Below are 23,102 nucleotides of genomic sequence, written 5' to 3' on the forward strand. Positions count from 1 at the left end.
TACATCTTTACTCGTTTCAATCCTAAGGTGTGACCCTGTAGGTTCTTGTAACATTAGCAGTAATTATTAGAATAATTCTAATATTACATACAATGAGTGACATCTAGCAATATATCATTGTCACCTAAGTTAAAGAAAATATGATTCGACATATCATCTTTGTGATTAACTCTTTTATGTATTACATCGTTATGTCCTTTATATATAGAATAAACACAAGTCTTGGAATAATCACACTTGTATAGCCCATCTATTGTTTATTGATATCTAGAGTAGACTTTAATTATCAAATAATTTATGATATCTCATAGCAACTTATTCGTGCATGGCCATGCATTTCTAGTCTCACTCAATCCAGTGACCTGTGATATATTTCTTATTATGTAGGAAGGACAAATCTTATCTTAATCATATACACCCACTACATATATTGAGATATATTCAATAACAATCTTTATAGAGCAACCAATTATGGAGCTTGTTTAACTGCATCAAAATATACAACAATATATGTTGGGATAATATTAATCTCAAGTCTGAGGATCATACATATAGTCATCACCATGAGCAATGTTATGACTGTCACATAATAATCCAAGACATATGCTCATGGTTGGTCACTCTAATACATTATTCTCTAACAATATAATCATGTATCAATTCTGACGTCTCTATGTCAATGACAACTCGTTGTCATCAATCAAAAACATGTTAGTCTTAAGTGTATTATTATTGTCCATGACCATAATAATACTTGACTAGGGATCTTTTAATAATAACAATAATATTATTATATGAACTTTATTATCTTCTAGTTTATGTTAAACACATATGTATAACTAAAAATAATAGCGGTAATGCATTTATTCAATAAAATCGGTAAATAAATGTATTATTACAATCATCATATGAATGGTCTTTGGGCATTCTCTAACAATCTCCCACTAGCACTAAGAACAATAACTCACATATATAATACCGAGTGACTCAGTGTGACGATCATGCCTCTGCTGTGTAAGAGGCTTCGTCAAGTGATCAACAATATTGTCATCTGTGTGTACTCTGCATATTTCCACATCTCATCGATCTATGATCTATCGAATGAGATGAAAGCGCCTAAGAATATGTTTGGATCGTTGATGAGATCTGGGTTCCTTTACTTGTGCAATGGCTCCATTATTGTCACAACGAAGTTCTACAGGATCTGATATGCTGAGAACAACCCCTAATTCCGATATGAACTTCTTGATCCAAACAACCTCTTTTGTTACTTCACTGGCTACAATGTATTCAGCCTCTGTTGTAGAATCAGCTATTGTGTCTTGCTTTGAACTTTTCCAGCTCACAGCACCAACACAAAACCCGATTGCGATCGCGAGTCATCCTTGTCAGTTTGGATGCTGGCATCAATATAACCTTTTACACTAAGCTCTTCCTCTCCACCATAGACAAGAAATTTATCCTTAGTTATTCTTAAATACTTAAGGATATTTTTAACCGCAACCCAGTGATTTTCACCAGGGTTTGCTTGATACCGACTCATCATGCTTAAAGCATACGATACATCTGGTTGAGTACATATCATGGCATACATGATAGAACCAATAGTCGAAGTATATGGAATATTATTCATCCATTCTCTTTCTTATGGAGTTGAAGGACACATTTCCTTCGAAAGATAAATGTCATGTCTCATAGGCAAAAATCCTTTCTTTGATTCTTCTATACTGAACCTTTTCAAAACTTTGTCTATATATGTTATATGTACTTTGACTCATACCTAGAAGTCGTCATTATCTATCTCTATAGATCTTAACTCCTAAGATACACGTTACTTCACCCAAATCTTTCATAGAAAAATAACTACCTAACCAAGTCTTAACAGATTGTAAAGTAGGTATATCATTTCCTATGAAGAGTATGTCATTTACATACAAGTTTAGGAAAGAAACAATGCTCCTTATAAACACAAGGCTCATCGTCATTTCTAATAAAACCAAATTCTTTGATTGCATCATTGAAATGAAGATTCCAGCTTCGATAAGCTTGCTTTAGTCTATAAATAGACCTCTTTAGCTTACAAACCTTTGTAGCATTTCCTTAAGCGACTAAACCTTCTGGTTGTGTCATATACACATCCTCTTCAAGTTTTCCATTAAGGAAAGTGGTTTTGACGTCCATTTTCCATATTTCATAATCATGGAATGCAGTTATTGCGAGCAAGATCTGGATGGACTTAAACATAGCTACAAGGGAGAATGTTTCGTCATAGTCTACACCATAAACTTGTTGAAAACCTTTAGCGACTAATCGCCCCTTGTATATTTGTACATTACCATCGATGTCAGTTTTCTTCTTGAAAACCCATTTACACCCTTTAGGTTTAACCCCTTCATGTAGTTCAACCAAAGTCTACACTTGGTTTACTGACATGGAATCCATCTCAGATCTCATGGCTTTAAGCCATTTCTCATAGTCTGGGCTATACACTGCCTCTTGATAAGTCCTAGGCTCATCTTGATCCATAAGAAGAACATCTCTAAAGCAGTAACGAGAAATCCAAATCTCTTAGGTGCACGACGTTCTCTTGTAGATTTGCGCAGTGGTTGTGTTTCTAAATCTGTTAATTGTTTCTTAACAACTTGTGAAACATGCTCAACTTCAAGTTCATTGATTTGTTGTTCTTGAACTTCTCCAAGTTCAATATTTCTACCCTTACCTTTCTTTGAGATAAATTCTCTTTCGAGAAAAACTTTTATTCGAGTAACAAACACTTTGTTCTCATTAAGGTTGAAGAAATAGTATCCCTTGATTTCTTTAGGATATCCAACAAATATACACTTATGAGATTTAGGTTTGAGCTTTGTAGACATATTATGTTTTATATAAGCTTCACAACCCTAAATCTTCATAAAAGACATACTAGGATGCTTCCTAGTCCATATCTCATATGGTGTCTTTTGAACCGATTTAGATGAAACACGATTTAGTGTGAAAGCGGCTGTTTCAAGTGCATGTCCCCAAAAAAAGTCAAAATATCACTATGACTCATCATCGATCGAACCATGTCTAATAATGTTCGATTCCTTCTTTTAGAAACTCCATTCCACTATGGTGTACCAGGTGGTGTAAGCTGTGAGACAATCCCATATTTTTTCAAGAGTTCATCAAACTCTATGTTTAAATATTCTCCACCTCGATCTGATCGAAGTGCCTTAATGTTCTTGCCTAGTTGATTTTGTACTTCATTTTTAAACTTCTTAACCTTTTCAAGGGCTTTAGATTTATGGCACATAAGATAAATATACCCATACCGACTGAAGTCATCGGTGAAAGTAATGAAGAAATAGAATCCACCTCTGGCTTGTATATTCATCGGTCCACATATATCACCATATATTAACCCTAATAAATCACTTGCTCACTCAATTTTACTATTAAAAGGAGCTTTAGTCATTTTTTCCCAACAAGAAAGATTCACATACATCATATTGTTTAAAAACAAATGAATCTATGAATCCATCTTTATGGAGTTTTGATATGTGTTTCTCACTTATATGACCTAAACGATAATACCAAAGATAAGTTTGATTTGAGTCATTTATTTTTGATCTTTTAGTATTTATGTTATAAATGGTATTTTCTTGATCCAAAATATATAGACCATTAACCAATTGTGTCGTACCATAAAAAATTATCGAGAAAAAAAGAATAACAATTATTCTTAATAATAATCTCAAAATCAATCTTGTCCAAACAAGAAATAGAAATAATGTTCTTAGTCAAACTAGGCACAAAATAACAATCTTCTAAATTTAAATCAAGTCCACTAGGCAAAGATGAAACATATGTCCATATAGCTAATGCATCAACTCTTGTTCCATTTCCCACTCGTAGGTCTACGTCACCATTAGCCAGATTCCTTCTCTTTTGCAGTCATTGTACAAAAGTACATATATGAGAACCACAACTGATACCTAATACCCAAGAAGTATATGTTGACAAATTAACATCAATAACATAAATACCTAAAACAAACGTTCCGTTTGCTTTTGCCTTTTTGACCTCTTCGAGGTAAACATGCAATTTCTCTTCCAGTGTCCTATCTTATCGTAATGGAAACATTTTCCTTCCTTGCTAACTCCCCCTTTGGGTTTTAATGCATTTTTCCCTTTCAGTTTGGCCTTACCATTGCCCTTAGACTTTATCGCTACCTTTTTCTTTCCATTTCCTTTGTCCTTGTGGACTATCATAATGGGCTTAGGTCCAACCTTTTTCATGTTACTTTCAGCAGTTCGTAACATGCCAAGTAATTGTGGCAAAGTCTTGTTAATTTTATTCATATTGAAATTAAGGACAAATTGGCTAAAGTTATCTGGCAACGATTGCATGATAACATTGATAGCCAATTTATCTTTGAGAGGAAATCCTAACTTTTCCAACGTTTGGATGTAGCCCATCATCTTGATGACATGAGCTCCTACAGGAGTTCCCTCTGCCATTTTACATTGAAATAGATCTTTAGAGGTCTCACATCTCTCTTGACGTGCTTACCCTTCATATATTTCTTTGAGATTTTGAATCATCTCATATGCAACCATGACTCCTGAGCTTCATACCATGTCCTCATGTTGCTTCTGAAGCTCAGGAGTCATGGTGGCAAGTCTTAGACATCCAACGTCTAACATATCATCCATATGTTTCTTGAATTTGTCTTTGTCAGTTCTTGAAGCATTAGTTTCTAGTTCATCAGGAACAGGTTCTTCAATGACATATTCATTCCTTTTCTATTTGAGAACAAATCTCAAATTACGAAACCAATCAAGGAAGTTTATGACATTAAGCTTCTCCTTCTCAAGGAGTGATCACAATGATAAAGTGTTGTTTGCCATTAAATCTACAACAATGGAAATATTAAAGTAAGTAAATTTATCGAATTTAAAATTTATAAATAGGTCTTTATTTACAAATTACTCCCGCTATTTTATTCAAAATTAAAAACACTCTTTGTTTTAATTTCGGAAAAATTCAACGAAAATTTTTCTAGTGGGTGAGGATCCATAATACATTAATTTCCTAAATCAACTTTGGCTTTTCTTTTAGGATAGTGATTATTTAGGTAAGTAACACTTTACTAGTTACATCTCATGTAACTCCTCCTTTTGGTGAACAACTCTTATTCAAGTCATCTCATGACTTATCCAAATACTTAATCTCTAGGTTTCTAATCCTATGAGAATAATCTAGCTAAGTTAATACCAATATCTCAACTGGTGAATATCACTTGCTTATTCTTCACGTTTAACCAAGATAGATTTATGTGCCAATGCTTTGGCAAAGCCCGCACAATATCAATTGAAGCCTTAATGAGGGTAAATATTGGACAGTTAAGTTAACTTAGATTATAAAGAGGGATTTGCGTAATTATCTCATCATTGTTCGCTTTAATATTAGGCCCTTATTGATCTCATCAATATTCATTCTTATTTTATCATTTGATGCATTGCATACATAACATATATAACAATAAATAAGATGCAATGGTTATAGCCCAAAAAAATGATTAAGGTGACCCATCTCAAGCCAATGAGAGAACCAAAAAACCCTAAAACCTAAGACTGCTCTCTAGGTATCTTTTTGTCTTTAGTTCAATCCATTCTTCTGCTCCTTGTGAATATTCATAGGATTACAATTTTAAAAGAAACCCGTTTTACATACGAGGGAGTAAGATGAGAAGAGAAATACAACTGAGATATAGAAAGGCACGGCTCGCAGGCCCTATTTCAAATTCAATAATTCTAAATTGAACAAGGGCTATAACCATACTTGTCAAACACCGTGCAAAACAAACATATCATATATATACACGTTGTTACGCCTTTGTTAAAAAATATTAATATGGGCCTACAATATGTATTGTTGATGAAGGAGCAAGGGGCAGAGCACTTAGCGCGCATCGAGTGCCGGTGGGATTTTTTTTTTTGAAAAATAGTATTTCCGTTTCTATAGAAAAACCTCACGATTTGATAACACTTACCAACATAATTGTGTTTTTGGGATTTTCAATCCCGAAGGTTTTCTACATCGGAATAACCATTGTTTGACTATCAAACACGATCTGTTATCACACACCCACGGATCATCATGTCAACAATTGACATATGGATTTCGTAAAATCCTTACAACAATGCATAGATTGTAAAAATAGATTAACAAATTAACATATTAATCATTGCAATTATTTAATCGAACAATGATATCATGCATATTTTCCATAAACGAATTTAACACGAATTTGGATGGTACAAGTGGCTCTGATACCACTGTTGGGACCGTCGGCTCACCCCATGGCGCAATAAAAATAAAAAATTTGACGGTCTCATCAGCGATACAAGTACGATAAACCAAAATTGGGAGGAATGAATATGAATACTTACAACGGATTCCTTGAAAAATAGCAAGGATAACAGCGTCGATCGGTTCGAATCGTAAGCCTCCATGAAATCACGTCTCGACCTCTACTCAGTTCACCTGATTAAGAGCAATATTTGTTTTTTCCCAAAACTGTTTTGAGAAAAACGGCTGAAGATAAGGCGTGTGTTAAAAAAAAGGCTGCTAGACCTTACACCTCCTTTTATATCCAAGTTACCCTAACATATTAGGGATTTTATTATTTCAAATTAATTAAATCTTTATTTAATTAATTTAAATTAAATATTGGGATTATTAAAACATATGTATATCAAACATACATATATTAACTCTAGATATATTTTAGTAACGTACAACAAATTGTACATCTTTGCTCGTTTCAATCATAGGGTGTGGCCCTGTAGGTTCTTGTAACATTAGCAGTAATTATTAGAACAATTCTAATATTACATACAATGAGTGAGATCTAGCAATATATCATTGTCACCTAAGTTACAAGAAAATATGATTCGGCATATCATCTTTGTGATTAACTCTTTTATATATTACATCCTTATGTCCTTTATATCTAGAATAGGCACAAGTCTTGGAATAGTCACACTTGTATAGCCCATATATTACATATCAAGTGGCCTATGATATATTTCCTATTATGAATGACAAATCATATCTTAATCATACATACCCACTACATATATTGAGATATATTCAATAACAGTCTTTATATAGCAATCAGTTACGGAGCTTGTTTAACTGCATCAAAATATATAACAATATATGTTGGGATAGTATTAATCTCAAGTCTGAGGATTATACATATAGTCATCACCATGAGCAATGTTATGACTGTCACATAATAATCCAAGACATATGCTTATGGCAGGTCAATCCAATACATTGTTCTCTAACAATATAATCATGTATCAATTCTGACATCTCTATGTCAATGACAACTCGTTGTCATCAATTAATAACATGTTAGTCTTAAGCGTATTATTATTGTCCACGCCCATAATAATACTTGACTATGGATCTTTTAATAATAACAATAATGTTATTATATGGACTTTATTATCTTCCAGTTTATGTTAAACACATATATATAACTGAAAATAATAACATCAATGCCTTTATTCAATAAAATCGGTAAATAAATGTATTATTATAATCATCATATGATTGGTCTTTAGGCATACTCTAACATTATTTGATAATGGATCTACCCATTCCTACGTGTCACATTCCATTTCTCGGAGCCTTAGTACTCGATTGAGAATACTGAGAGTTCGGTGACAGTTTAGAGTCCGTAGGTCAGTCCATACAGTTAAGTCGATGGAGGTTCAGTTTTTGCATCTATTTCCATAAGGTAAATTTCAAGGACGAAATTTCTTCTAAGGGGAGAGTTGTCACACCCCAAATTAGGGCCTATTTTTTTTTAATTTTTTCGAAAACTAAATTAAAATTTTAATTTAATTCGGGGACCAAAATAAAATTTTAGCTAAATTTATACCTAAATCAAAAAGTAACCAAAGCCTAAGGATCTATAGTGTAATTTATACATTTTCCTTTTTGGTTGGGTTTAAAACCCCAAAATTCAACAGTTTTCATTTTTTGAAAACTCATTTTCTCTCTCTCTTTTAACCTTTCCTTTTCGGCCAATAAACTTTGATCGTCGTTGGACTTACACCGTCCTAAGTTTAATGGTGATCGCCTCGTTGTCGTCGTCGCTAGCGTGTGGAGGGCGAGTGAAGTAAATTCCCGACGTTATCGAATCAAACTCTTCACCATTCACCGATGTTGAAAAGTACCTTAAAATGCTTTAAAATAATTTTTAGGATTTTTTCATAAATTTTTAGAAACCGAAGGCCTCGTACGCGCCCCCACTACTCGTGGGGAAGTCCCTGCCTCAGTTTACATTTACAGTTCCTGCTAGGCTTTAGCCTTTACTTGAAGATCATTATAATAATTTCAGCAAATCCGAAACGAAGCTTTCGACCCCAAATCAGACATGAATATCAAAAAGCCCACACAATTTGTGCAAATCCATGACTTAGATAACCGCTACCCTTGGCCCACAAGCCCACATATCAAAGCCAGGTTTCGATCCTGGAACCTGTGGATTATGAGCCCACCACACTTCTGTTGCGCCACTCTGATGTGTTATCACGTTACTTCAACATTTGTAAATATTTCTTGAAGGAATGACATTCTCAACCTACAAAATATATCATCTTTATGAGTACAGTATAAGCATGAGGGATTGATTTTGGCATAACATTACACTTTTTTTGCATCAGAATATTTCACACAAGAAGAAAGTAACAGAAACCCAAAAGCATTGGAGTATATTTCAATATTTGCTTCCTTATAATGATAATCTGAATAAAATATAGTTGCAGATAGTTTGAAAAACTCAACAATGAAGGATAATAAAAATATTTAAAAATAAAATGTTAAATATCTACTTTAATAAAAAAAATACCTAAAACTAAAATCGATACCTAATTTTCGGTTAAACAAAAAGAAACTTTGACAACAAATTTGCACAGATAAAAGCTAGACACGTTATCAGGGGTGTTCAACCGGTTAATTCGGTCACCGATAAAATCAAATTAATTGACTTTTTTAACTATTAGCTAAATTATTTTTAAAAATTATTAACCTAATCGAACAAAGTTCGAATAATTCGGTCAGTTTTTGAATTAACTAGAATTTTTGTAATTTTTAATTGATACATTTTTTTCGTTTGGATTAAAATTAATAGGTCTAGTGTAATTAAAAAATAGTTTAATCGAATATAGTTTAATATATATATATATATATATATATATATATATATATATATATATATATATATATATATTAAATATTAAATATTAAGTAGTTTTATTTCATTTAATTAATTAATCTATTTTAAACTAAAGTAACATGAAATTTAAAAAAAAATATTAACCCTCGACGAATCTGATATCTAATTTTCCAAACGATTAACTGAATTAAAGTTATAATCACTTGGTTATTTCGGTTAAAACAAGTGCAGGGTACAAACAAAACATCCTTTCCCATCCATTTGGCCTCTGGCTTCTGAACCTCTCGTTCCTCATCTTCTTCCTTCCTCCAAAGTGATACCAGAAAAGAAAATTTCAAACATAAAATATTGTATTCCCCGTTCTAAGAAAGAGCTAATAATTCGAAAAATGAGTCTGAGCTTAGCTTCTTCAACATGGCTGTCACGCTTTTCCCCTCCAAACGCTAAATTACCCGACTATTCTCCCAACAGCAACTTCACTCTCCTGTCTCTCCTTTTGCGCTCCAATTCCCTTTCTTCTCTTAAAACCAACAAATCTTTCAAACCTAGAGCTTCCTTAAAACAAACCCAATCGAACGGTGTCGTGGAGGAAACCTCAGTTCTAGACGAGGCTTTACTGAGCAGAGTCTCGGCTTCTAAAGATGCCGAAGAAGCACTCCGGATGATCGACCAGAACCAGCGTGAAAGTAGTGATCAACTAAAAGGCGGCGTTGTGAGTGTTTCTGACTGTCGTTTGCTAATAAACGCTGCGCTTGATCGTAAGAATGCTGACTTGGCTTTGTCTGTTTTCTATGCCATGCGTTGCAGTTTCGACACAGGTTTCTTTTCTTTTCTGCTTAACCTTAAAACATGAAATATGGTATTTTTAATTTGTACTTATTCAAAGTTTTTGTTAGTCGGTGTAAGTGATAATGGCCATGGGCCATTGGTTGAAAGATGGAAATGGTCAAGACCCGATGTTGGGATTTACTCTACATTAGTTCAGGGCTTAGCAGCATTGTTAAGGATCTCTGATGCTTTTAGAATTATTGATGATATTTGCCGAGTTGGAGTTTCTCCAAGTGAGGAGGTATGGACTAAGTCCTTTCTTTGAACTTCATTATCCATGCAAAAAAATGTTCCTTTTGATCATTCTGATTGGTAAAACCTAATGGGTCTTTTTGTTTCTCTTATGAAAGGTACCTTTTGGGAAAGTTGTAAGATGCCCTATTTGTTCCATAGCGGTTGGTGTTGCACAACCACAACTTGGAATTCAGGTAAAAATACATTTTAGCCTCTTGTTGCTGGTACATCACCTATTCTTTATTTGCAACTCGTAGGATTTGAAGCTTCGTAAGAGTACTACCACGGCCACTACGTTAATATGCCAACTCCATGGTCATGGTCAGGTTGCCTCGAGAGGAAGAAAATATAACTGCATATTTGCTTGCTCAGTTGATTGCTAGTTCTTAAACTGTGCTCTTCTCTCTTTTTAATGTTTGCACTATTCATATTTCTGAAAGTTATTCTTCGTAATTTGTGCTTGTAAATGAACCTACTTTTCTCTGGAGTTTGTCTGAATTTTTTCTGTAAGTTCTGTTTCTGCACCTCTATGGAATTGCTTGCTCAAGTTCTTGAGGCTTGAGCTGCAATCTATGCATCGTTTACTCAAGATTTTGCTTTCTATATTTATACATTTCTGCAGATTGTATGTTGTGCCAAATGCCGCTACAAGTACGAGCTAGTTTCTGGCAACATAGTTAGTGTTGATTCAGAAGAAATCAGGTTGGTTTGTTTTTGTATATTTACTTTCTGGGATGTTTGACTTTTCCCAGCAGGAGTAAATTTGATTTTACCTAATTTGTGTTTTAAACATATGTTCCTCAATCGAGTTTTTATCTACCATGGCATTCTGCTTTAAGTTTCGTTTGTGTTATATCTCAGTCATTTAGTGCACTCTCAGAATACTTTAGAAAATGACTGTCATAACAATAGAGCAAAGGTCAAGCATTTTCAGTGGATACTTGTGATCTATGTGATTCAGACCCTTCAATTTTTATTTTTTTTGTAAGTGCTCATGTCCTGCAACTATGTCAACACATGTTCAAAATGAGTATGAAAATATGGTACTCTAAATATGTAGAAATACTTCTAAAAATGAGCATACTCTTGTTGGACGAGAAATTATTTGTTGGACACACTTTCTTTTTAATTTCTGAAACTTACATGGCACACACTGACACATAAATTGAACTGACAGACTAAAGAAACAAATTTTATTTTCTCCATTTTGGTTTTAGTGTTGATAACACACAATATTCATGTATGGTGTTGATGCTGGAATATTCACTGTTTCTAAGGAACTCCTCCTGCCGAACGCAGCATGGAGATTCCAGCATGGAAAAGGGGGCTAAAATCTCTGCAGATACTGAAGGAAAGAGTTCCTGCTGCTGTTCACTCTATTCTGGTATGCATTTACTACCTTGTTTAGTCATTCTGTTTTTCTGATTTGAAGATGATCTTTTGGATTCAAAACTTGGTTTTTGTATCATTAAGTGTGCTATTTCTTCTTATTATTTATTTCATCATTGATGAAAGGATTTTTTTTTCAGTCTTCTTATTAGGGAAAGCAAATTCACCCTCTTTATATGAATTATCACTTTCAGTGACTTTCTGCCAATTCTCAGTTTATGTACAATAACCCCGTCGGGCCTTCTTTGATTAGTTCCACCATCCGCATTTTAGGTGCAAACGCCTTCTGGTATGGCCCGTACACACAGGTTTGCTACTGAAACAGTTGATATTCCTGCACAAGAAGGAGAAAGGGTAACGATTGCTTGTGCTGCTCCTTCAAATGTTTATAGAGAGGTAGGGCCCTTCAAGTTTAGTCCTAAGGCACCTAACTTTTACCCTGGGGAACCGATGTGCTTGACAAACCACAAAGATGGCCGGGAATCACAATTACTACGAGCCCCTGCAAATGATGGAAACATGTCGATCCTTAAGCCTCAGTTTATCATTCCACTTCTCACTGTTCTGACTGCTGGAGATGTTGCCTCAGGGATAATAGACCCAAGCTTACCAAAATTGCTTTCTGTGGCTGCTGTAGGATCACTTGCTGTTGGAGCAACTTTAAATGCTGTGGTTTTCCCCCAATTAAATCAGGTAAGCCATGATCTTGGCTTGCTTTAGTTCTACCATTATGCGAAGAAACCCTTAAAACCCTGTTTTCATTGAGGTCCCAACCATTTTCAGGCCTATCACTTAAACCCTGTTTCATGATTTCACTTCAGTGATTTAGGTATCTGTTTTCAATGGAACCTGTTAAAACAATTGTTTATTTGGAGAAAATAAGTTTATGCTCATTTAGTGATTGATGGTGACAGCTTCCCCAGAGATCAGTGGAAACAACTGCCATCAAACAGCAACTGTTATCTCAGTATGATGTACTGCAGTCTCGCATCAGGGATCTAAAAGAAGCTGTCAAAGAAGATGTATGGTCTTGCAACTGGAAACTGTTCATAGTTGACAATTTTTCTAGTTATATCTATCACATGGGCTCCAGAGTGTTTGGAGTTTAACTTTGGCCCTAGGGTGTATTAAAATTCATAATCTCTCCCACCCTGGCAGTCTTAACACAATATCTCATCATCAACATCGAATTTTTGTTTCGAAAACTAGCGTTGCAGCTAATAACTTAATTAAGAATTAATCTGGGTCAATGTGAATGTGTTTTTCTTCGGGGTAAGCGACTTGAAATTAGCAATTGCAAAGATAGTCATGAAATTTGATCATCACAACGTTAAGCCTTATATGACATCCAATGTGAAGATTATGTACTCAGTTTACCTCTTGGTCTACATGTGTATGTGACTATTGATTCTCTTAAAATTGAATGGTGTTACATGATTTTTCTTTTCGACAGTTATCAACTTGGTATTGTATATTGCTAGTGAATGTAGCAGTGTTGAACTAAGTATGAGCTTGATTGGATTATCTGTTAATCTTCTTGATATTAGTTGAAAAAAACATATCGTTCCAAATATGTTAGATAAATAACACTTCTCAACCAATCATTGGTCAGTAGTGTTTTTCTAACTCTGTTCACCCTAGGGTGGCATGATGTTTTATTCTAGAAGCTTGTTCATGGTGTAGGTGTGGATGCTGGCTCGCATGTGTCAACTGGAGAACAAAATTTTTGCTGTAGGAGAACCTTCTTACCGGTGAAACACTTTACACATGCTGATTACTGTGTTCTTAATTAATGTTATGCCTTCTAATCTTAAGATTAAACATCTTTTCCGTCGGCCTTCTTTGTCTCTTCTCATGGCTCAAAGATTTTATGCTTTATTTTCAGTATGGTGGAACAATGTTTCCTTTGTTTTCTGTTTTCAGTGCCCGAAGAAGTAGAATCAAAAGGGTGCGAGAAGGTTTGGAGAATTCGCTCAGGGGAAGGATTGAACTCATTGATAGTTTTGCAAAAGTAACTCTTTTCTATTATCGAAACCTTGACAACTCTTCATTTATGTTTATTCTTTATGGATGGAATCAGATTGATACACGTGGTATTTTTACCCATCAGATCTCTTCAATGATTGAAATTGAGGTGGAAATGGACTCTGATGTCCTAGCTGCCGAAGCAGCAAGCAGTGCAGTGAGTACCAGTCTCTATATATCTTATATGGCATTTGGCAAGCTTATGTATTAATGTAATTAAGTGAATTTTCTAGGAAACGATTGCCGAGCAGATACAACAAATCATGGAGCTTGAGAATCTTGAAGAGGCATGCCCTTATCTCTCAACACGATTTTCCTTCTACTCTTTTCGGCATGCCATTCGACTTCTAATATGTCTTCTTACCTGTTTTTACAGAAATGGAAACTGCAAGCCGAAGCAAATGATGAGGCAGAGAGACTACTTAGTTCCCAATCCATACCGACCGAACAGATTTAGATATCTGGCTAGTAAATATGTGATTCAAGCAACACTCCCTTTACATTGTTAACCATCAATCTGGTGGATCATCATACACTTTCTCCCAAAAAGGTGGAGGAATATTCGAATGTCTGAAACTGATCCGAATACCCTTTGGACCATATTGCAATCCAATCGTGGATCAGGTGTGGGAAAGATGGTAACAACAAAACATCAGTATGTTGGCCTACTTGCCTGGTCATATAACCAAGAGCTACTCCAACAACTTGCTGGGTGACTTGGTTCAAACGTTACTGTTTATATGTTAGAATCCATTTTTCTCATGTAATGAATGAACTCATGGAATTCATGTTGGCACTTGTAAATTTTTGCTGCAAATTGTATGTAATAATATGAACGTGTTCTACAACAGGCATACAAGGCCAGCAGTCATAGATGATCATGATTTTTTAAACTTATGAATTATAGTCATCTAAATATTAATGTAAAATTCGATTTGATCGGTTTCTTTGCACATTCTTACTTGGTTTTTAATAGAAAAAAAAATCATTTTCGTTTGTAACAGCAAGCAAAGGAATATTTGGAATGAAATAATAAAATTGCATTTGTTAGTATTTGTTTGTTTGGGTGGATAAGGCCCTCCATCAAAAACAGCAGGAGAAGAAATTGATGAGTAAGCAAACGCTGCCATCTGTAAACTTGGAAATTGCAGGTTGGAGTTCCGGTTGTCCGCCGCCATATGGACGAATATGAAAAATAGAGGGAAAAACAAAAACCCACTTTATTCATAGAACTAACCCTCCTCCATTGTAGTCATCAATGCCCGAGCCTCTCATTGTCGTATCCTCTCAACTCACCTTCACTCCAAAATTTAAAGCCACAGCAAGCAAGCTTCTTCCATTTCAAAAACAAATCCAGTTCATCTGAATTTCAATAGAAAATGGACAATTTGATTTCCCTTGTCAACAAGATTCAAAGAGCTTGCACGGCTCTTGGCGACCACGGCGAAGCAAGCGCGTTGCCTACTCTTTGGGACTCTTTACCTTCAATCGCCGTCGTTGGCGGGCAGGTCGGTGCTCTCTTTTTTTTTTTCCCTTCGTCATCCACTTGTTCTAAACTGAAAATTTCGAATCTCAACAGAGTTCTGGGAAATCCTCGGTGCTGGAAAGCATCGTCGGCAAGGATTTTTTACCGCGTGGATCAGGTAAAACAATGAATGAATTGCACTTTTCAATCTTTCTTTCCGAAAAGTGAATTTTGTTTTACTGTGGATTAAAAATGAATGCAGGGATTGTTACTCGGCGACCTTTGGTGTTGCAGCTTCATAAGAGTGAAGAAGGAAGCAGAGAATATGCTGAGTTTCTTCACCTTGAAAGAAAAAGATTCACTGATTTTGGTAATTTGGTTGGCCATTAGGTTTCACGCTGATCGCCAATCAGCAGCACCTAAGTTTTGAAGTTTGTGTGTTATAGGTGCGGTTAGGAAGGAGATCCAAGATGAGACGGATAGAGAAACTGGTGAAACCAAACAAATCTCCAGTGTTCCAATTCATCTTACTATATATTCTCCCAGCGGTATAATCATTCTATAATTATTCTCTACATTGTTCCATTTTTTGTAAATTAACAAGCTCTTCTTCTTCTTCTTTGTTTCAGTTGTCAATTTGACTCTGGTTGACCTTCCCGGTCTTACCAAGGTTGCAGTAGGTAAGTTGAACCAATTGTAATCTTCAAATCCTTAATTAATCATAACACGATATGTGACTATATTTAATTTTTTTTTATTATTTTATATTAAAAATATTTTTTTGTTTTAATTAATTTAAAAAAGATAATTAAAACGGGTCTTCTTCGTCGTCGTCATCCACCTTTGCGTCTCTAGTCTGATCGGTCACCTTCTACGATAAAGAAGGGCAAATGCTTCTTTTCTTTATCCACTTTGGTTGCTTCAGTTTATTCATATTTGTCACAGTTCTCCATGAATATGCAAACTACTACTAACGTGAATCCTTAGCCACATCAAGAGCACCTCGCGAATGTCCACCAACAAACACGTGTCTATCACCTGTAAATCTCGTGGACATATTTTGCAAACGGTCGCCAACAATCTCGTGTTGTCGTACGCGATCTAATTTCATGACAAATCAGTCTATACTATCATTTTTTAAGACATTCAGTCAACATTAATATCACGATAACTCTCGATCAACACCAGTCCATAACTTTATAAAGAATCATGCAACACCGAACATGAGGAGACTAATTATTCCTCACTATCAAGAATAACCCCACAAAACCCCGATAATACCTATTAGAACTACTCTCTGACCATTCTATATAATTGTTGTCTACTTTACTAGTCAACAATCGTACATTTATTTAATAATTGATTTTATAAACGAACATTACAACAAAATCTTAACCCATTCCTTTGATTAAAAAAATTAAACACACGACAAAAAGAACATTTATTTTTCAAATAATCCTTATAATAACTATATCTGTAGTATTTTAACCCTCCTATTTTCCCTCTCTTCTCATTGCAATAGAATTAGCTGAGCTGTTGATTAATTAATTTGTATAATATTTAATGAAATTGATGGTTTTTGTTGTTAAATGCAGAGGGTCAGCCAGACAGCATTGTGCAAGACATTGAGAATATGGTTCGCTCGTATATTGAGAAGGTAAAATTATAACCATTAAAGAATTATAGTGCTGTAGTTCCATTTTTTTTTTGAATGGTATAAGATAATTATAAGATAACATATATTAAAAAAATTTGACCTATTGACAACATACACACCCTACAAATATAACCGCTTGAACTCAGCTCAAACTCGGATTTTCTATGAAAACCAACGTTGCCTTCTACCACTATAAGCTCGATTTACTTAAATACGGCTGACTAGCTCTCGTTATACCTTTTTACTTTTAAAGTGTTAATAAAAGTGGATGGTTGTTGCCGTAAATTGCTACCTCCCTTTTCCCACAATAACTTTGGAGTGTACAATTTTCATGTAAGCTGTGTAAATTGTGGTTTAAGAATGTAAGTTGAACAGCTTTGCACTATATTTGTTTGGTGAACTTGAATGCAGCCCAACACTATAATCTTAGCTATTTCACCTGCTAATCAAGATCTTGCTACGTCTGATGCAATCAAAATCTCACGTGAGGTGGACCCTTCAGGTAATCTTTTGCAAAGCTAGTTCATTCTATCTTCTAATAAATTTTTATCATCTCTACTTGTTCTTAAATGTGGTTCTAATAGTATCCTATGTGTCATACTCATTATTGGTATAAACCTTTCAGGGGAGAGGACAATTGGTGTCTTGACAAAGATTGATCTGATGGATAAGGGTACTGATGCAGTTGATGTAAGTTGATTTATGCATGATTAAGAATCATGCAAAAACACTTATCAAGTCTTTAGCTGTGAATACCTTGTGCTTTATCGATGTTCTGAGGCCTATTGCTGCTGACTTAGTTACTGGAAGGAAGATCTTACCTGCTGAAATTCCCTTGGATTGGTGTTGTGAACCGCTCACAAGCAGATATTAACAAGAATGTCGACATGATTGCGGCTAGGCGTAGAGAGCGTGAGTATTTCGCTAGTACACCAGAGTATAAGCACCTTGCTAACAGAATGGGTTCTGAGCATCTTGCTAAGATGCTCTCAAAGGTATACAGTATACTACTACTCCCATTCGTTCATGTCTTGTTTTTGGATAATTCAGTGCTACTTTTTCTTCTATTGTATTAACATAGATGTATTGGTTCATGTCTTAGCATTTGGAAAGTGTAATCAAGTCCAGAATCCCAGGCATTCAGTCCCTTATTAATAAAACAGTTGCTGAACTTGAAACTGAACTGAGCCACCTTGGAAAACCTATGGCGGCTGATGCTGGTGTATGTGTGCTCTTCCACTTTGTGTGGTGTTTGGCTTTATTGATTTTCCACTTTCAGTTGATTCTCAGTTACTTCTTCGAAAATTGCTAAAAGTTAAGGTGCATATACAGGGGAAGTTGTACACTATCATGGAGATCTGCCGTCTTTTCGATCAAAACTACAAAGAACATCTGAATGGCATGTATGTATAAACATGCCTTGTTCTTAGCATGTCTAACTCACCTGTATCCAGCTTCATTCGTTTTTTCCTGTTTTGACTTCCACCGTCGTTCACAGGCGTCCTGGTGGTGATAAGGTTTACAATTTCTTTGACAACCAACTTCCTGCTGCTCTGCAACGGTTGCAATTTGACAAACAACTGTCGTTGGAGAATATCAGGAAGCTCGTTACTGAAGCTGATGGATATCAGCCTCATCTAATAGCTCCCGAGCAAGGATATCGTCGTTTGATTGAATCGACTTTAATTACCATCAAAGGTCCAGCTGAGGCTTCTGTTGAAGCGGTAAGAAATAAATTTTCAGAGAAAAAATGGATACTACACTCAATTTGGCATGAAGAGATTATTCTGGAATGTCTTAAGAAGCAGTACAAAATCGTATCGTACTCATTTATCGACATTTTTCCAGGTTCATTCCATTCTGAAGGATCTGGTTCACAAGGCTATCAGTGAGACCACGGCATGTTCCTGTCTTTACTTATCTTCTTGTTCATGTATAAAAGAAAAATATGCCAGCTCGTCCTGGTATTTAGCAATTGTTGTGGTTTGGTTTCCAGGAGTTAAAGCAGTATCCTGCTCTAAGAACCGAGGTCAAGAATGCTGCAATGAAATCTCTTGAGAGAATGAGGGAACAAAGCAAAAAGGCAGCACTTCAACTGGTTGATATGGAATGTTGTTACCTTACAGTCGATTTCTTCCGAAGGCTACCTCAAGAAGTGGATAAGGTTGGCAACCATTCACAATCAATATTTGAAAGATACAATGAGGCATACCTGAGGAGAATTGGTAGGCGCACATACACAAACAAACATATGAAAAGAATGGAAAAAGTATGTTTCTTGACATACAATATGGTATTGCTGATGATCATGGATTTCTCTGACTATGTATGTGCAGGAACAACAGTTCTATCATATGTTAATGCGGTCTGCGCCGGCTTGCGCCACTCGATTCCAAAGTCCATTGTTTATTGTCAAGTCCGGGAAGCTAAAAGAAGCCTGCTTGACTTTTACTACACTGAGTTGGGTAAACTGGAGGTAAGAATTGTTGCTATTTAGTCATTTTGTTATTACAGATGAACAATGTGAATTCTTATATGGAGATCCCTTTCTTTTGGCTAGCAAAACCGATTATCGGCATTGTTGAACGAAGATCCAGCAATCATGGAACGGCGTAGCGCTCTTGCCAAGAGGCTGGAATTATACAGGAGTGCACAAGCAGAAATCGACATGGTTGCCTGGTCCAAGTAGAGACGGGTGAAAGCACCACCGGTTCATCTCATCTATAAGCAGAATCAGTCGGTATTACTATAAGAGCCAAGAGGGTTTACTTGGTTTGTTGTATTCAGGGATGGACCGAGGGTGACGGGTGGGAGCAGTCGCCCCTGAAAATTTAAAATTACTATATATTTTAAATTATTTTATGTATTTCCTATTGAAAATATATTTTGTTCCCTAGAATTTTAGTTCGTCACCCTGAAATTTTAATTCATCCCATTAACATAAAATCTTATGTACATCCCGGTTGTATTTGAAGGCGGTGGCTTAATCCTATTTCCGCAAGCAACGTAAGTTGTTTTCGCATGATACATTTTTTATAAATCTTAATGTGCAAAATAGCCTCATTAGTTGCTTTTATAAAGTTTATAAATCCTATCCCAAGCATCAGCTGAACATATTGAGGGATTGGCCCAACCTTGGCAAAAAGAGTTCCTAACCGATTCATGAAAACAAATTACTTTGAGCAAACTCAATCCAGACAATGCCCTATTTTGGTGCTTCTTATCTTTCAACTTTTCTGATGCAAAATCATCCCCCCCACCCACCCAAAAAAAAAATAGCATCCTAATCAACCTTGTACGGTTGATCTTGGTCTCTCAATTGACCATTTTTTTAAAATATCCACTGTTAAAGATATTTTAACATGATGCAATAAATTAGACTTGAAATTGGAATCGAAAGTCGAGCTCACTAGAACTCCGATTACCTCTGACCCAACAGCATAAATTTTAAAATGATCGAGCAAAGATGAAATCAAATCAACATGACTCACATCATAATCTCAAATAACCACATAATAAGCCATATCATCACTGAGTTGCTAGATAATAGTACAGTAACTCAAAAAATTAAATTTTAAAATTTAGTGGCCCAATTAGAATGTTGTAAAATATAGTTCTTAAAATAAAAATGGTAAGAAAGCTCAACGATTACATTTGTAGTTTACCCAAACATTTGTATCAGCCTCGCTTTGTTTTAAATTTGTTTCATCTCTTGTATTAAAGCCGAAATTTCAGTTAAACCAATAAGAAGATTACAACCGTAATAATATAAATAGTGGGTAGACTTTTCACCTTTCCTACGAAACACGACGTCGTACGATGCGAATATCGTACGGGATCTGTTGCTTTCTTCCCCATTACAGGAAGCGCAATAAAACCAGACAGCTCGCACGATTATAAACTTGTGTTAGATGACACAGACTTCATCATTTCTCCTTTCTCTTATATCTGTCTCGCCAACCAACACCAAAAAACACCTTCCATAACATTAAAAAAAACACACACACAGATCTGCGCCTTCCACCAAAAAGGTAAAAAATGTAATGTTGAAGCAGGAATTGTCTTCTTCTTCTTTGGTTTATTCTCGATGTTTGATTGTTTTCGTCATGTACTTTGATGGGTTTCATCTTTTTTAAGTGAATTTGTTAAAAAAACTACTTTGTTTCAGTGCCATGGCTAATTTTGAAAGGATGCAGTCTGTACGGATGTTGATAGATCTATATCAGTTTGTGATTTTGTATAATCAGTATAAATCAGGTACAGAGGGTACTTTAGATAGAGCTAATTGAATAATTATAGGGTTTGTTTGTTCTTTTTTTTTTTACAGTTTTGGAATGTTTGATAACTTTTTCCCTCTTCTGATTCGTTTTGAGAATATTTGCTATTTGGCAACAACTACAGCCATATCACTAGGCTACAAACTGTGAAAGACAAATTTGTAGCATTCTTTGGAAGTTGAGGCACAAGTCCATAGCATTTAATTAACAAATTGCCAATTAGAATATGAATTTTTGCACTTCTCAATAAATTTTTTGGTTGCCACTGGCTGCTTTTGCACCAATTGTTTCGGAAAATTTTGGTTCATGTACTGATACTTGATTCTGCACCGGACGAAGCCTGCTAAATTGTTCTGAGCCTTAATTAGGTGTTTAAAAATGGTTCCAAACCACCGGCTACTTGGTTTGTTGTGCTTTAAATTCTAAATGAATTTGGGAACATCGTTTGTTCTTATTGATGCTTTCTTGGCCTTGATAAATGCATCTCATTGAGCAAGTCCTTAGATTGCATGTTCCATTCATGTGTAATAATCACTGGCTATTGAATGCAGCTTAGCATTTCTAAATATCGGAAAGGAAAGAACTGCATATGCTGTGATGAGCTCTGAGAGCGAAGATTTTGGTCTTTCAGGCTCCTTGCACCTAAACAGTATAGATTGGTAAGATCTTCACCGTTACGCAGAAAACCCCTAGATGTTTAAGGTTTAAGAACTTCAATCTTGGCTGGAGGATGGCTGGATGCTGACTTATTTGATGAAAAATTTGTTGTATGTTACATGTATGCAGGACGGACTCAAATCATCGAAGGTCTGTAGCTGCTAGTTTGGTTCAGGGTGCCTATATTTTGGAGCGAGATCGCCAAGAAAAACGTCAAGGTTCTCAAGCACTGGCTCCTCCATGGTGGGAATTCTTCCATTTCAAGTTACTTCGTCAGCTTGTTGACGATGCTGGTTCCTGCATCTTTGGTTCCATTTATGAGTATACACCGCCATCATCTCATTGTAATGACACAATTGATCGAAGCCCCCGCTATGTGATTGCCTTTCGAGGTACCATAAATAAACCCGACTCCTTCTCGAGAGACTTTAGTTTGGATATTGACATCATACGAAATGGACTTCACCAAACTTCTCGCTTCGAGATTGCCATTACAGCTGTTCAAAATGTGGTTGCTATTGTGGGTGATTCAAATGTATGGTTGGCCGGCCATTCCCTCGGGGCAGCAATGGCAATGCTGGCGGGAAAGACCATGGCTAAAACGGGCAATTTCTTGGAAGCTTTCCTCTTCAATCCTCCATTCTTATCTGCCCCTATCGAGAGAATCAATGTTGGGAACGTGAAACATGGACTGCGGTTTGCAAGCAGTCTCATTACAGCAGGACTGGTTCTTGCCACAAAGGGAAAGAGTGAAACGAGTCGGTCTGAAGATCCATTTGCTATTTTGTCTGCCTGGACTCCATGTCTATTTGTGAACCCTGCAGACCACTTATGCTCTGAATACATTGGTTATTTTGAGCATAGGAAAAAGATGGAAGAGATTGGAGCCGGGGCCATCGAGAGATTAGCAACCCAGCATTCATTAAGAGATCTATTAATGAGTGTCGTGAGAAGGGGTGATGAAACAGCTGAACCACTGCATTTGATTCCTTCGGCATATTTGAATGTGAATCTTACCCCTTCACAAGATTTCAAGCAAGCCCATGGAATACAACAATGGTGGAGTCCAGATCTGCACCTGAAGTGCAATCTTTACAAGTATAAATAGATCACCCTTATCCAGGTTTTGCTTGTATATGAACACCATTAGACGAATCCTTTCCATTGATCTCTGTTTAATGTTGCTGTGACCTTGTGGGTTAAGTTAAACGGAGAAACATGTATTGTTTTCCATGTGACAGCAAACTGATGAGTTCCTGTTGATTTCCTTGTCAAAAGTATAGAATGTGATTCCTTATGCCATAATTTCTCATCTTTCAACTTCTTTTT

General features: G+C 35.8%; 3 protein-coding genes across 3 annotated transcripts; all 3 read left to right on the forward strand.

The window, feature by feature from the left end:
• Nucleotides 1-5,247: 5,247 nt before the first annotated feature.
• On the forward strand, nucleotides 5,248-14,571 carry LOC120114306. The gene is made up of 13 exons (XM_039135264.1): nucleotides 5,248-5,251; nucleotides 9,570-10,059; nucleotides 10,138-10,310; nucleotides 10,420-10,497; nucleotides 10,926-11,005; nucleotides 11,603-11,687; nucleotides 11,966-12,385; nucleotides 12,607-12,714; nucleotides 13,376-13,423; nucleotides 13,578-13,703; nucleotides 13,803-13,874; nucleotides 13,951-14,004; nucleotides 14,094-14,571. Exons 2-13 carry the CDS (start codon nucleotides 9,630-9,632, stop codon nucleotides 14,172-14,174), a joined length of 1,755 nt encoding a protein of 584 aa, XP_038991195.1. The 5' UTR covers nucleotides 5,248-5,251; nucleotides 9,570-9,629; the 3' UTR covers nucleotides 14,175-14,571.
• Nucleotides 14,572-15,096: 525 nt separating this feature from the next.
• LOC120114232 (dynamin-related protein 5A-like) lies at nucleotides 15,097-19,540 on the forward strand. The gene is made up of 16 exons (XM_039135199.1): nucleotides 15,097-15,225; nucleotides 15,297-15,360; nucleotides 15,445-15,552; nucleotides 15,629-15,730; nucleotides 15,812-15,862; nucleotides 16,778-16,839; nucleotides 17,251-17,341; nucleotides 17,465-17,529; nucleotides 17,640-17,834; nucleotides 17,942-18,061; nucleotides 18,172-18,242; nucleotides 18,338-18,563; nucleotides 18,688-18,738; nucleotides 18,836-19,064; nucleotides 19,176-19,315; nucleotides 19,400-19,540. The coding sequence occupies exons 1-16, from the start codon at nucleotides 15,097-15,099 to the stop codon at nucleotides 19,526-19,528; spliced, it is 1,833 nt and encodes a 610-aa protein (XP_038991130.1). The 3' UTR covers nucleotides 19,529-19,540.
• Nucleotides 19,541-20,756: 1,216 nt separating this feature from the next.
• Nucleotides 20,757-23,087, forward strand: LOC120114307 (GDSL esterase/lipase At4g10955-like). The gene is made up of 3 exons (XM_039135265.1): nucleotides 20,757-20,870; nucleotides 21,668-21,775; nucleotides 21,903-23,087. The coding sequence occupies exons 2-3, from the start codon at nucleotides 21,714-21,716 to the stop codon at nucleotides 22,879-22,881; spliced, it is 1,041 nt and encodes a 346-aa protein (XP_038991196.1). The 5' UTR covers nucleotides 20,757-20,870; nucleotides 21,668-21,713; the 3' UTR covers nucleotides 22,882-23,087.
• The last annotated feature ends 15 nt before the right edge of the window (nucleotides 23,088-23,102 follow it).

This window comes from Hibiscus syriacus, unplaced genomic scaffold (genome assembly GCF_006381635.1).
Source record: "Hibiscus syriacus cultivar Baekdansim isolate YM2019G1 unplaced genomic scaffold, ASM638163v2 tig00110221_pilon, whole genome shotgun sequence".
Taxonomy (NCBI): domain Eukaryota; kingdom Viridiplantae; phylum Streptophyta; class Magnoliopsida; order Malvales; family Malvaceae; genus Hibiscus; species Hibiscus syriacus.

Excerpts from the sequence above, each read along its gene's own strand:
- LOC120114232 (XM_039135199.1), top strand. The coding sequence starts at position 15,097 with ATGGACAATTTGATTTCCCTTGTCAACAAGATTCAAAGAGCTTGCACG. Across the intron at positions 15,731-15,811 it reads TACTATATATTCTCCCAGCG|TTGTCAATTTGACTCTGGTT; the intron begins GTATAATCATTC and ends TCTTTGTTTCAG. Across the intron at positions 19,065-19,175 it reads GGCATACCTGAGGAGAATTG|GAACAACAGTTCTATCATAT; the intron begins GTAGGCGCACAT and ends ATGTATGTGCAG.
- LOC120114306 (XM_039135264.1), top strand. The coding sequence starts at position 9,630 with ATGAGTCTGAGCTTAGCTTCTTCAACATGGCTGTCACGCTTTTCCCCT. Across the intron at positions 10,060-10,137 it reads GCGTTGCAGTTTCGACACAG|TCGGTGTAAGTGATAATGGC; the intron begins GTTTCTTTTCTT and ends AGTTTTTGTTAG. Across the intron at positions 13,875-13,950 it reads CCGAAGCAGCAAGCAGTGCA|GAAACGATTGCCGAGCAGAT; the intron begins GTGAGTACCAGT and ends TGAATTTTCTAG.
- LOC120114307 (XM_039135265.1), top strand. The coding sequence starts at position 21,714 with ATGAGCTCTGAGAGCGAAGATTTTGGTCTTTCAGGCTCCTTGCACCTA. Across the intron at positions 21,776-21,902 it reads CACCTAAACAGTATAGATTG|GACGGACTCAAATCATCGAA; the intron begins GTAAGATCTTCA and ends ACATGTATGCAG.